This window comes from Salvia miltiorrhiza, chromosome 7, assembly GCF_028751815.1.
Source record: "Salvia miltiorrhiza cultivar Shanhuang (shh) chromosome 7, IMPLAD_Smil_shh, whole genome shotgun sequence".
NCBI lineage: Eukaryota > Viridiplantae > Streptophyta > Magnoliopsida > Lamiales > Lamiaceae > Salvia > Salvia miltiorrhiza.
This window is the reverse complement of record NC_080393.1, coordinates 19,509,460-19,521,630: the sequence shown is the minus strand read 5'-3', so window position 1 is coordinate 19,521,630 and position 12,171 is coordinate 19,509,460. Positions and strand designations below refer to the sequence as shown.

Genomic DNA, 12,171 nt, shown 5'->3' with positions numbered 1-12,171 from the left:
TACAATTTTAGATCCACAATCAAGTTAAATACAATTAAGGGTTAAGGTGCAGATAGGCCCCTGAACTGTACACCCTTAGAGCGATTTACTCCCCATACTAAGTGTGTGCAAAATAGCCCCTAAACTATCAAAAACCTAACATTTAAACCCTCATGACTAAACGACGTTAGTCAACGTTTGGTTAATTTTTTATTTATTTATTTAAATATTGCGGGGCCCTCATTTAATTGTTACGCGGGTTTTTCCAACCCCCTTTCATCCCAAACGTCGCCCAAGTATTCCAAAGTAGAGAATTCATCTGAAATCATCCAAACTTCAAGATTGAATCGCCGACTAGCAGGAGAAGCCCGACTCTGGGAAGAAGAAGGAAACAACGAAGAAGAAGAGGATTTCCAGGTGAGTACGCATAGAGTTTTTATTGTTTGACCAGTATTTTGCCGCATGCAAACCTCTTTGGGGAATTTTTTTTATTTCTGATTCATCGATTATGGCTTGAACGTGGTTGTGATGTTTTGTCTTGTCGTATGTAATTATGTGCAGTATGGCGCGTCGTGTTAACTTTGTTTTCAACTTTTGGGGTATATGGAAAAAGGATGAAGTTTCTGGTGATTTGATTCACGATGGTTATAATTCTGCTGAGTTTGAGGAAACTATTGATAATATGACTTTTGATCGAATTAACGAAGAATATGAGAAGATATATGGGAGTAAACCTAAGAAAATTTATGCGTGTGATGAGGACTATAAGTTAGAGCTTGGGCTAGTTCACCTTAGGGATTCTAGGCACTACCAAGAGGAGATACTACTATTTGCTGACCATGACCGAGATCCTATGCCTTCTATCACTCCATTTGCCTTGTTCCCGGATGATAGTGATAATGAGGCAGTAGATGGGGCAGGGGCAGAACCAACTGGGGTGGAAGGGGCAGAGCCAGGTAGTGTAGTTGAACAAGAGGCAGAGAGGGAGGTTAGGCTTGGAGAGGAGGGTAATGATCATGATGGAGAGGAGGCAGAGACTGAGATTAGTCATGAGAGAGAAGAGGCAGAGAGTGAGCATGATGAGAGAGATTCTGATGATTCCAGTGTGTTTAGTCAGGAATCATCAGATAGTGAGGAAGAAACTAAGAGTGTGATGGTTGGGTCTGTACAAGATGGGGAGGATGGTAGTTTTGCTTTGGGCATGACTTTTGCAAATGCCCAGGATGCTAGGGATGCTATACATGCATATGGGGTGAAGTTTGGGTACAAATTGAAGTTCCTTAAAAATGAACCTAAGAGAATAAGAGTTGTTTGTATGAATGAAGCACAGTGTCCATTTGTTATTCATGTGTCTAATGATGGTGATGTAGAAGGGTTAGTTGTGAAGACCTTAGTGGTTGATCATACATGTAACAAGCAGAGGGAAGTTCCAAGTGCCAGTCAAGGTTATCTTGCTAAGTATTTTAAGAATGCTGTATATAGAAACCCAAAGTTCACTAGTAAAGATATGCAAGGCCATGTAAAGGAGCATCTTAAGCTGCATGTGAGTCTTCACAAGTGTAAGAGGGCTAAGAAAGACATCATAACTAACCTTGAGGGCAGCTACAAGGAAGAATTCAATAGGCTTTGTGCATATATTGAAAAGGTTAAGGAAGTCATGCCCGGTACAAAAATGGAGCTTGGTTTGTCTGTTGAACAGTTAGAGAGCAACAAAAGAGTCTTCAAGAAGTTGTTTGTTATGTTGGAGCCATTGAAACAGAACTGGTTGGGAGGGTGTAGGAAGTTAATTTGTCTTGATGGATGCCATCTAAAGGGGGTCACCTTTGGCTGCCTTTTGACAGCAGTGGGAAAGGATGGCAATGATGGGATATTGCCTATAGCTTGGGCTGTTGTAAACAAGGAAAACAAAAGTAACTGGACATGGTTTGTGAGACATCTAAAGCAAGATTTACAGCTTGAGGGAGGAGAGAACATCACCATAATCTCAGATATGCAGAAGGTACCCAATTACTTAGTTTTAGATGCTACATCAGATTTTATTACACATGACTAATTCATCTTTGATGTAACGGGGTTTGATGGAAGCTGTGAAAGACATAATTCCATATGCTGAGCACCGGTGGTGTGCAAGGCATATATATGCCAACTGGGCTAAGAAGTGGAGAGGAGAGGAGATGAAGAAGAGATTTTGGATTGCAGCATGGAGTAGCTTTGATGAAGAGTTCAAACTGAACATGGCCAAACTGAGGAGCATAAACAAGAAGGCCCATGATGAGCTTCTACACTACCCTCCTGCCCACTGGTCCAGGGCATATCAAAGCACCAGATGCTCTACAAACATGGTAGATAACAATTGCTCTGAGTCTTTTAATTCTAGCATAAGTGATGCAAGACACAAACCTATTATCAGCATGCTAGAGGATATTAGGTTGCTTGCCATGAAGAGGATTAGGGAGAGGAAAACTGGATTGGATAGTTGGAAGAGTGTCTGGTCCCCATCTGCAATGAAAACATTTGAAGCAAATAAGAGTGACTCAGTGTACTGTAATGTGGTGTGGAATGGTGAGTATGGGTATGAGGTGACTGATGGATTGGATAGACACATAGTGTTTATTGATACAAAGACTTGCACCTGTAGGGGTTGGGACTTGACTGGAATCCCATGTTCACATGCCATCGCTTCTTTTTTTTCAAGCTCACTGGATCCACTTCTTTCCATTAGTGAGTGTTACCACAGGGACACATATGCCAAAACATATGAACACTTGATCCAACCACTGCCCGGTGTGAAGTTTTGGAATGTGAAAGCTCAAGATGCCATAGAACCACCCCAAGTGGAAAAGAAGATAGGACGGCCTAAGAAGAACAGAGTGAGAGCAGCTCACGAGCCAAAGAAGAAGCACAAGTTGTCAAGGGTGGGGAAAAAACAACACTGCACCCTCTGTAGGAGTGCAACCCACAAGAAAATGACATGTCCACTGAACCCTACTAAGGTATTATCACAGGATATCTAATTTGCATTCACTTAACTAATATGTACCATAAAATTTTATTTACTTGTGTAAAATGTGTAGGTGAACAAAGAAGCAGAGTGTTCCACCTCAACTAAAGCTAAAGGAAAAGCACCAGTAGGACTCGGACTATATGTCAATGAAGAAACAGGAAAACAAATTCTATTTGTAAGTTATTAGATACAACTGGACTCCATTGTTGATAGAACTGAACTAAATGACTTATAGTGTTTCCTCTCAATGTTTGTTACAGCCCGGAGGATCACAGTCTTTAGTCATAAATGAGGGGACTCCAAGAGAATCAGAACCAAATGTCAGATTTGCTATCCCCAATGAGAGAGAGCTCAGAATGCAAAAGAGAATGGAGAAGAGGAAGAGCAGTCCACCAACCACATCAGTTGGTCCTTCCTCGAAGATCAAGAAGACAGGAACAAAGCCTTTTAAGGCTCCAAGAGACAAAACACAGGAACAACACCAAGAACCAGTGCTTAGAAGGTCTCCTAGGAGACTAAATGTGGTGTCAACTGCAGGATCAACAACTCACAGTTGATATCACCTTTGTCATCTTGTTAAGAAGTACTTTAAAACTGATTTTATGTGTTTTCATTTGTTTTGAGTGGTTATAATGGTTTGGATATTAGCTTTTGCAGCCATCACTCACTTGGTTTCATTTGACTGGATTACTCACTTGAAAACTGGCATTTTGCCCATGACTTGTGAATTTAATGATATGCTTTATGTTATACTTGTTCAATCTTCTTTGTGATTCATACACTCTCTCTAGTTGATGTATTTTGGATATTAACACTAAATGGCAGCAACATAATGTCAACTATATTAACACCAAAATCCATTACAGAAGTTCATCAACAAAAACTAACAACGATGAATCCAATACAGATGTTCATCAACCAAAAACTTACAACAATAAAGCAATATTTCAGATGTTCATTCTTACATCAACCACCAAACTAATTCTCCAACTATGCTAGAACTACATAGATTAACACCAACCAAGTTACAAACAAAATGCTAACAAGAAATCTATTTGTGTTTCTTGCTCTTTTGGAATCATCTTTCAAATCTTGAACCATGTCCCAGATAAGACCAATATCAGCTTCTAAATCAGTAGGAGTGGCTGATCTTGAATTCATTTCTGTAAGCTTCAAGTTCTCAATCCTCAACTCATTTATAACTTCAATAGCTCTCTCGCCCATAGGTTCATCGTACCATTTGAAAAATCGACATTTTTTGGTCTACAAACATTCAAAAATTAATTCAAATCAAAACTTCACACATCAAGAAAATTTTGTATGAAAAAAAATCATTACCTTCCAATTTTGGCACCCATAGAACCTTCTTCCGGGATTGTCTTCAGTCCACGAAGTTCTTATCGGTGATTTCAACCTCTCACCTTCAATAACGCAAAAACAATACGTCGAATCACCCAAACACTCGTTCCTTCTCTGCCGCCAATCCCGTGACTGGGTAGAAGCATTACCTGAGTGGAAACTCATGGTACGATCTCGAATACCAACAATAATGGAAAACCCTACACTAGTTCAACGTGATTTGGTGTATTTCTCACCAATTTATAACCCCTAAACGCGAATTAGGGTTCTGCGATCCCTAAAATTGCCCCAAATCAAATGGCCGTTGTAAAGCATTGCAATGAGGGCCCCGCAATTTTGAAATAAATAAAAAATAAAAAATTGACCAAACGTTGACTAACGTCGTTTAGTCATGAGGGTTTAAATGTTAGGTTTTTGATAGTTTAGGGGCTATTTTGCACACACACTTAGTATGGGGAGTAAATCGCTCTAAGGGTGTACAGTTCAGGGGCCTATCTGCACCTTAACCCTAAAATTAATAATCCACACTGAAACTAGCTGAAACAATCTGCTTTTGAACCTCAACAAATATCCCACTACTGTAAACAGTTGCTGCATGCCTTTCAATTGGCAGATCTGTCACCAACTCTGGGAAACAAGATTCATCAACACTATTGAGATGATCACACTGATTTCTTTGAGCTTCAATGGCACACTCAAAATGAATAAAGAATTTTATCAGATTTGCACCCCTATTGAAATACCGATGGAAAAAACTATTCTGACTCTCAGGCATAGACGTTGTCTTAAATAAGCCACTCATATGAAATCTCTAAAAAATGAAGGAATCCAATAACTACGCTGAGCAAACATAGAATCAAACCATTTATCACCAACCAAACCATATTTCTCCATTAAATCATTCCATCTTCTTTCAAAACTCAAAGGCTCAGTATACTCAGACCATGCAAAACAATCAAAATCCTTTTTAAATTGTGCATCGGTCTTAAATCGATGTGGAACCTTATCCATAACTTTAACCATGATATGCCACATGCAAAATCAATTACGCGTATCATATAAAATACGTTCCACAATTTTTTTTAAAGCTGGATCTTGATCTGTAATAATCATCCTTGGTCTTCTTCCCATGCATTCAACAAACTTCTCAAGAATCCATGAATATGATTTCTCATCCTCATGAGAAATTAGACCAGCACCAAAGGTCACACATCTTCCACAATTATATCTGTAACAACAAAATAAAAAAAAAACAAACTTAAAAACACAATGCATAATGTTATATAACGAGATGCATAACATATATCATAAGTATGCATACATGTTAGTTGAGTATGTCGCATCAAATGATACAGATTCACCAAAAGCATCATATTTCTGAATTGATAAAGGATTAGCCCAAAATAGCCTTGTAAGTTTATCAGAACTATCAACTGCATATTCAAATCGAAAATCGCTACAAATCTCACGCTTATTGTGCAAATTATTCAATAGAATATGAGCATCAGAACCAATAACATATGCACGCAAATCACGTGCAAAATTCTTAAAATCCACCGATGTACATCCAACTTTATCATAACCCCCAACCAATTCTTTAAACAAATGGAATGATTTAACAGGACCAATATTGGTTTTAACACAGTTCAATACAAACTTCTTATGCCCATGATCCAACTTACGATTAGACAACATAAAATGTTGAAGATTATCTGAAACAAATCTATGGCTATGAGCCTCAATAAAATTCACAATAGACTAAGAACCACCATCAACAACACGAAGAATAATACGAGCTTTGCAATCTACTCTTGTATTCATCCTAGATCTAATCTTTCCACCACCAGAGGATTTCTTAAACCTTCCCGACTACAATAAACATGTCTAGAAATAATCACCCCATATTTCGTACGCTTAACGGGACCAAGACGCCCCTTAAACCCACAACGCTTAGCATAAGCCATATAAAACTCTTCACCATCGTTTAATGTAGAAAAATTATTCCCAACAATAGGTTTAAACTCATCATCACATTGAGGTAAAAATACTGTATCAGAAGTTGAACTCTGATCAGAAAAAAAACACCATCTGCAAAAAAAATGAACAATGTAAAGCACAAGAACGCATAATCTCAAATAACCAAATGCATAATGTTTAAACACGAGAATGCATAATCTCAAATAACCAAATGCATAATGTATAAATACGAGAATGCATAGCAATATATTAGCAAAATAAATACATCCGATAAAAATAAAATATTTAAACACACATGCATAATCTGAACCATTAACATGCATATATCTATTATAAAAATGCATAAAATTTCAAAATAAAATAAAGATAGTTAAAGTTTTAGATAAATTAAAATATCAAATATTTATCATAAAAACAAAGATTTAACGTACAAATAATATAGCATAACAATGCATAAAATATAAATCTAATATGCATGTCATTATTCACTGATTCGTGAAAAACACAACAAATTTAAAAAAAAAACTAAACAAATAATACAGATTTCATATCAACACATAACGCAAAAACAATTTTAGATTTATTATACATAATGCAGAAGAAAAAAAACGATAAAATCATCAAACTAAACAAAATAAAAACACAACGACTAAATAATAGTCATCACAACGAACAACGAATTAAAAAAAAAACCTAACTGAACATCATGACGACGAATAATCAATACCTGATTCCTCAATTAAAAACACAATAAGAACGAGAAAACGAACTAACACTATGAGAAAACAACAATTCTCACAGACGAAGAGAATCACACTAAAGAGAGAAAGACAAGCGCGGAGACTGCGATGTAAAAAAATAAAAGACGACGAGGTAAAATGAAGTAGCATGCGAAATATAATCTAAGAATTAAAAGACGAAAATACCCTTCCGCATTTAAAAATTAGGTTTAAAAATTGGATCAGATCTGGGCCATTTAAAAAAAAGATCAACGGCTGATATTAGGACCTACAGTACTACCATAAGTTTGGATACTACATGATCCTATATATATATATATATATATATATATATATATATATATAAAATTTATTCTGGCGATATACAGATTTTTTTGGTATATACTATCGGTATATACCGATGTTTCGGTATTACCGATACCACGGTATATACTAAAACAACAGCATATACCGATTTTTCGGCATATACCGCGGTATCGGTATACATCGGTATACCGCGGTATGAGAAAAATTGATACCGTTTTCGTACTAAACAATACCGGATCAAAATTTACGGTATACCGAAATTTCGATATTTTCGGTATTTTTTCAGTACGGTATACCGATTTTTCGATATTTTGCTCCACCCTTGCTCCGGTCTCCACCACAATCCACAGATGCTCTCACAAATGTTTAAATAAATTACTTGAAAAGGAAAAAGTAAGAAACAGACCTTAAAAGATATGGCAACTGAAAAGGAAAAAGTAAGAAACAGACCTTAAAAGATATAGGGTAGCCAGCCACTTTTAAAAAGCTTCACAATTAATAAACCAAGCAAAAAAATATCAACGATTATTCCAATAAAGTTGAGCCAGTGTGTGAAATGATTAAATTTGACAAATTTGAGGAACTAGTTCATATTTTTAGGGTTTAGCTGAGGCCGGATGGAATTTGTTGGCCTACTCAGCTCTAAGATATATTGAACTAAACAATTCATATGAAATCAATCGACTTTATTGGGCTGGAAACCTGAGGAAGAAAGTAAACGGGCTTTTTAAGCCCAATGTCTTTCCAAATTTTTCTCAGCCCAATCCATTTCTAATTTCAATTTTCAAGTAATTAGAATTTTCAATTATAAAGTACAATAGGACTTTGTTTTGAATAATTTTATTTTTATCCCCTAAAGAAATATTGATGAAATATTATCAAACAATTCATTTAGTTAGGATATTAGTTGGGTAAAGCTCACCATTCAAACACACAAACAAAGCCGATCACGAAAAACCATTTATAAAAAAGCAAAAACATCCAAGCCAAAAAGCAATGACTAAATAAATATAATCTAACCACAAAAATACACTTTTGGAGAAACAAAAGAATACACAAATCATCAAAAGCCATCACATTCATATTCATATGCTGGAATGATCTTCCCTTGTCAAGCTCTGCACCGTGTCGGACCACCGCCCCGGCGAGTGATCGCTGCTATTCGACGACACCTGCGTCTGCGCCTCCGCCCTCGCCTCCCTGATCATCCTCACCACGTCCTTCATGGCCGGCCGGCTCCCAACCGCAACACAAACGCACGCCATCGCAATGTTGAGAAGAGCATTGAGCTTCTCCTCCGACCCCTCATTGCCCGAGGAATGCTCGTCCCCCGACTCCGTCGTCTCCTCCCTAACCGACCGGACCCACTTCGGTATATCCGAGCCGTGCTCTTCCACGAGATCCTGGAAAGGAGTCTTCCCAGTCAGCAGCTCCAGCAAGAGGACTCCGTAGCTGTACACATCAGCTTCTTGAGTCACCGGCTTTCTCGGGTCGCGGCATTCAGGGGCCCGGTAGAAAAGGGAGGAGGCCCCGGGCTCCTCGTGTGAGTCGGGGTTCCTCAACGGGGTTAGACCATAGTCCGTGAGGCAAGACTCGAAGTCGGATCCTAGTAGAACATTGGTGGCCTTGAGGTTGCCATGAGTTAGGCCAGGGTTTTGATGGATGTGAACCAATGCTGCAGCTAAGTCCTCTGCTATTTTCAGACATGATGTCCAATGCAGAGGCTTTGAACCACCTGCAGATTTTGTTCCTGCAAATGGGACACTTAATTCGGGGACAAAATTCATTTCCAAATAAGAAACATGATTAAGTGGTTTGTTCTCTTTCAAGTGACCTCTAACTGTCTGAGTTTGAACCATATTTCAAGCACGACATAACCAAAGATGAATTAACATATACTAGTAGTGTATGAATCAAGATTTGTATATGTATAAAGTTCAGTTGTAGCATGTACAAAGCCAATCTGCTAGGCATATGAAAGTAGTCAACTTATATGAACATAACTAGTTTTTTCAGCAGTGAAGCAAGAGACAAGCTAAGTGATGTTCTTTTTCCTTTTCATTTTTGAGCCGTATCCAAATCAAACGTAATCTTAGTCTTGCGAGTAACATTCAGTTGCATTGTGCAAATCCAAACCATTGTAAAGGTTCTATGTGTTCTTGAAATGAAAGTTAGTTTGCTAATAAGAGAGAGCTATGTTTCATGCTTATCTCATCACTAGTTCAGAACTAGAGCTTTGCAGGTAGTAGGAAACATATCAATGTATCACAAATACAAGCATATATAACTACTGACAAAAACAGCACAAAAACACACATTTCGAGAAGCAAATTATTAAACATTTGCTAGTAATGGGAGTGAAAGATGCAACTCACCATGTACCAGAGAGAAGAGGCTGCCATTTGGGAAATAATCGTATACGAGTAGCCGTTCCTCCTTGGCATGGAAATAGGCGCGGAGGGGGACCAGATTAGGATGCCTTAACCTACCAAGAATCTCAATGTGCCTCCTGAACTCCTCCATCCTAGGGTACCTCGACTCCTTGAGCCTCTTAACGGTCACAATGTACCCCGACTCCATCACTGCCTTGTAAGTGCTCCCCATTGTTCCCCTCCCCAACGTCTCAGCTGAGGCTTTCAGCAAATCCTCCATGCTGTAACTCATCAACTGATCACCGGGCCCAAGGAACGCTAAAACACCAACCCCGTCGCCCCCTTGGTCCCAAGACAAGCTTCCTTGCTTACTAGCCCTACCACTATCATCCCTACCAACACCACTACGCGCTCCCTCGTCCCCCCCTCGTGCAACCACCTTATCCCTACCTTCCTTTCCCTTTCTCCTTTTCCTCAAACACACGATTAGAAGCACGGTTGCAGTACACAACAAGGCAAATCCTCCTACACTTGACACAATGATCAAAACAAGCTTCTTATTCCTCTTCCTATGCCCCAAATTCTTTGAGGGTGCCATTGATGGACTACTAGATGGACTCAAAATACACGGTTTTTGAATCTGTTCGCCACACAAATCAGCATTACCAACGAACGAGGAGCTATTGAACCTAACCAATACAGCAGTTTTTGGGATTTCCCCAGAGAGCAAATTATTAGACACATTAAAGAATCTCAAAGTATTCTGAGAAAATGGAGGAACCCCACCACTCAACTGATTATCCTGCAAATAAAGCACATACAATCTACTCAACTCAAGCAATGAACGAGGAATGGGACCGGATAATCCGTTACCGGACAGCACGACAACTTTGAGGCGATGCAGGGCGGAGAGACCGGCTGGGATTCCCCCAGAGAATCTGTTGTCATTGAGGAAGAGAGACTTGAGATTGACAAGTCCAGCAAGCTGTGGAATCTCACCAGAGAGTGAGTTCTCTTTAAAACTCAACACCCTCAGCTGATCCAACTGATTGAGGCTTTCCCCATTTAACCTCCCACTTAGATTAAATCCCTCAACCACAAGCTTCATCACTCTCCCATTAAGGCATTGCTTCACACCTTCCCACTTACACACATCAATCCCCTGCTGCCATTGCAGCACACCCAATGGATCAATGGAGGCCTTGAGGGAGAGCAGAGCCTCAGCATCACCTGATCTTACTTGTGGAAATGCAGCCAACACCAACAAAAACAGACAGAAACCAATAGCCATTGATGGAAAACTGGAATGGGGAGTGCACTAATGCATTGCTTTATTCTCTCAAAGGTGCAATCTTGGAAAGAAAATCAAATTAATGATTAGAATTAGCAAAAAGGGGTATCATCATTTGGTTCAAAATCTTGATCAACAGAAAACGCCTAGACAGATGGGGGATCGAAAAGGGTGATGGCTTTCTGTCTTGAGCTTTAGCATTATGATAATTGGTGGAATCTCCAGATCTAGTAGCATCACTGCAGGGAAAGTGTAATTATAGGAGTGTGACACAAGATTATTGTGAATCATTGGGGGGCCAATGAAGTGTAAAGTAAGGGCGCCAATTAGTGTCGCTGTCTGCACATTAGGTTTGACCAGGAGAGAGAGAGAGAGAGAGAAGCAACCACAACAAGAGTCAAGAATTGGAGTATAAATTTATGGCGACTTATCTCTACTCACACATTACAGGGTGTTTCACTAATGGAGGTTTGTTTGTGAATTGTGATCTCTACTCAACTCTCTCTCTCTCTCTCTCTCTCTCTCTCTAGAGGAGAAATTAAAAGAAAGAAAGAGTGGGCGCTTGCGCTTTCCTCGAATTTCATGCTCACGGGGACATGGCTGAAAGCATCACGTGAATTAAACTGAGGGTTTGCAGACCCAAAAATACCTTCTTTTTCTTTTTTGCTGATTTCTTCATATCAAGACAATGATTTGTTATATAAAAAAGTGATTTTGATGCTAAAATTCATAGAGAAAGAAGCCATTATGCATGCACGCTTAACTCCCTCGAACGCAGTGCTAAATCCATTTCTTTCATCCAAACATCATCGGATCCCTTGCTAACCAATCGTCCTTTTAGTTTTACATCACATTTTAATTTAGGTCAAATGCATTTTCACAACAATTAACAACTAATTACTCCCTCACTACTGCTTTTTTTTAAAAAAAGGTTACCCCCTCACTACTCGTAAAATATATTCATTCTATTTAAAAATAAGGTTAATTGCACCAAACATCACCAATTTTACTCGAATTTCATTTTTATCATAATTATAAAAAATTTCATTTTTATCACGGATTAAATTAATCATTCATTATTTCCACGTTTTTTTTCTACCCTCAGATCGGAGTTGACGTGGCGCTGATGTGGCTTGCCGGCAC

The 12,171-nt window shown here is 38.7% G+C and overlaps 2 protein-coding genes across 2 annotated transcripts; both read right to left on the bottom strand.

The window, feature by feature from the left end:
- Positions 1-3,973: 3,973 nt before the first annotated feature.
- On the bottom strand, positions 3,974-4,836 carry LOC130993937 (uncharacterized). The gene is made up of 2 exons (XM_057918973.1): positions 4,322-4,836; positions 3,974-4,246 (listed from the first exon to the last, which is right to left on the bottom strand). The coding sequence occupies exons 1-2, from the start codon at positions 4,505-4,507 to the stop codon at positions 3,974-3,976; spliced, it is 459 nt and encodes a 152-aa protein (XP_057774956.1). The 5' UTR covers positions 4,508-4,836.
- Positions 4,837-8,310: 3,474 nt separating this feature from the next.
- Positions 8,311-11,729, bottom strand: LOC130993217 (inactive leucine-rich repeat receptor-like serine/threonine-protein kinase At1g60630). Its single transcript, XM_057918025.1, has 2 exons — positions 9,741-11,729; positions 8,311-9,115 (listed from the first exon to the last, which is right to left on the bottom strand). The coding sequence occupies exons 1-2, from the start codon at positions 11,026-11,028 to the stop codon at positions 8,451-8,453; spliced, it is 1,953 nt and encodes a 650-aa protein (XP_057774008.1). The 5' UTR covers positions 11,029-11,729; the 3' UTR covers positions 8,311-8,450.
- Between the last annotated feature and the right edge of the window lie 442 nt (positions 11,730-12,171).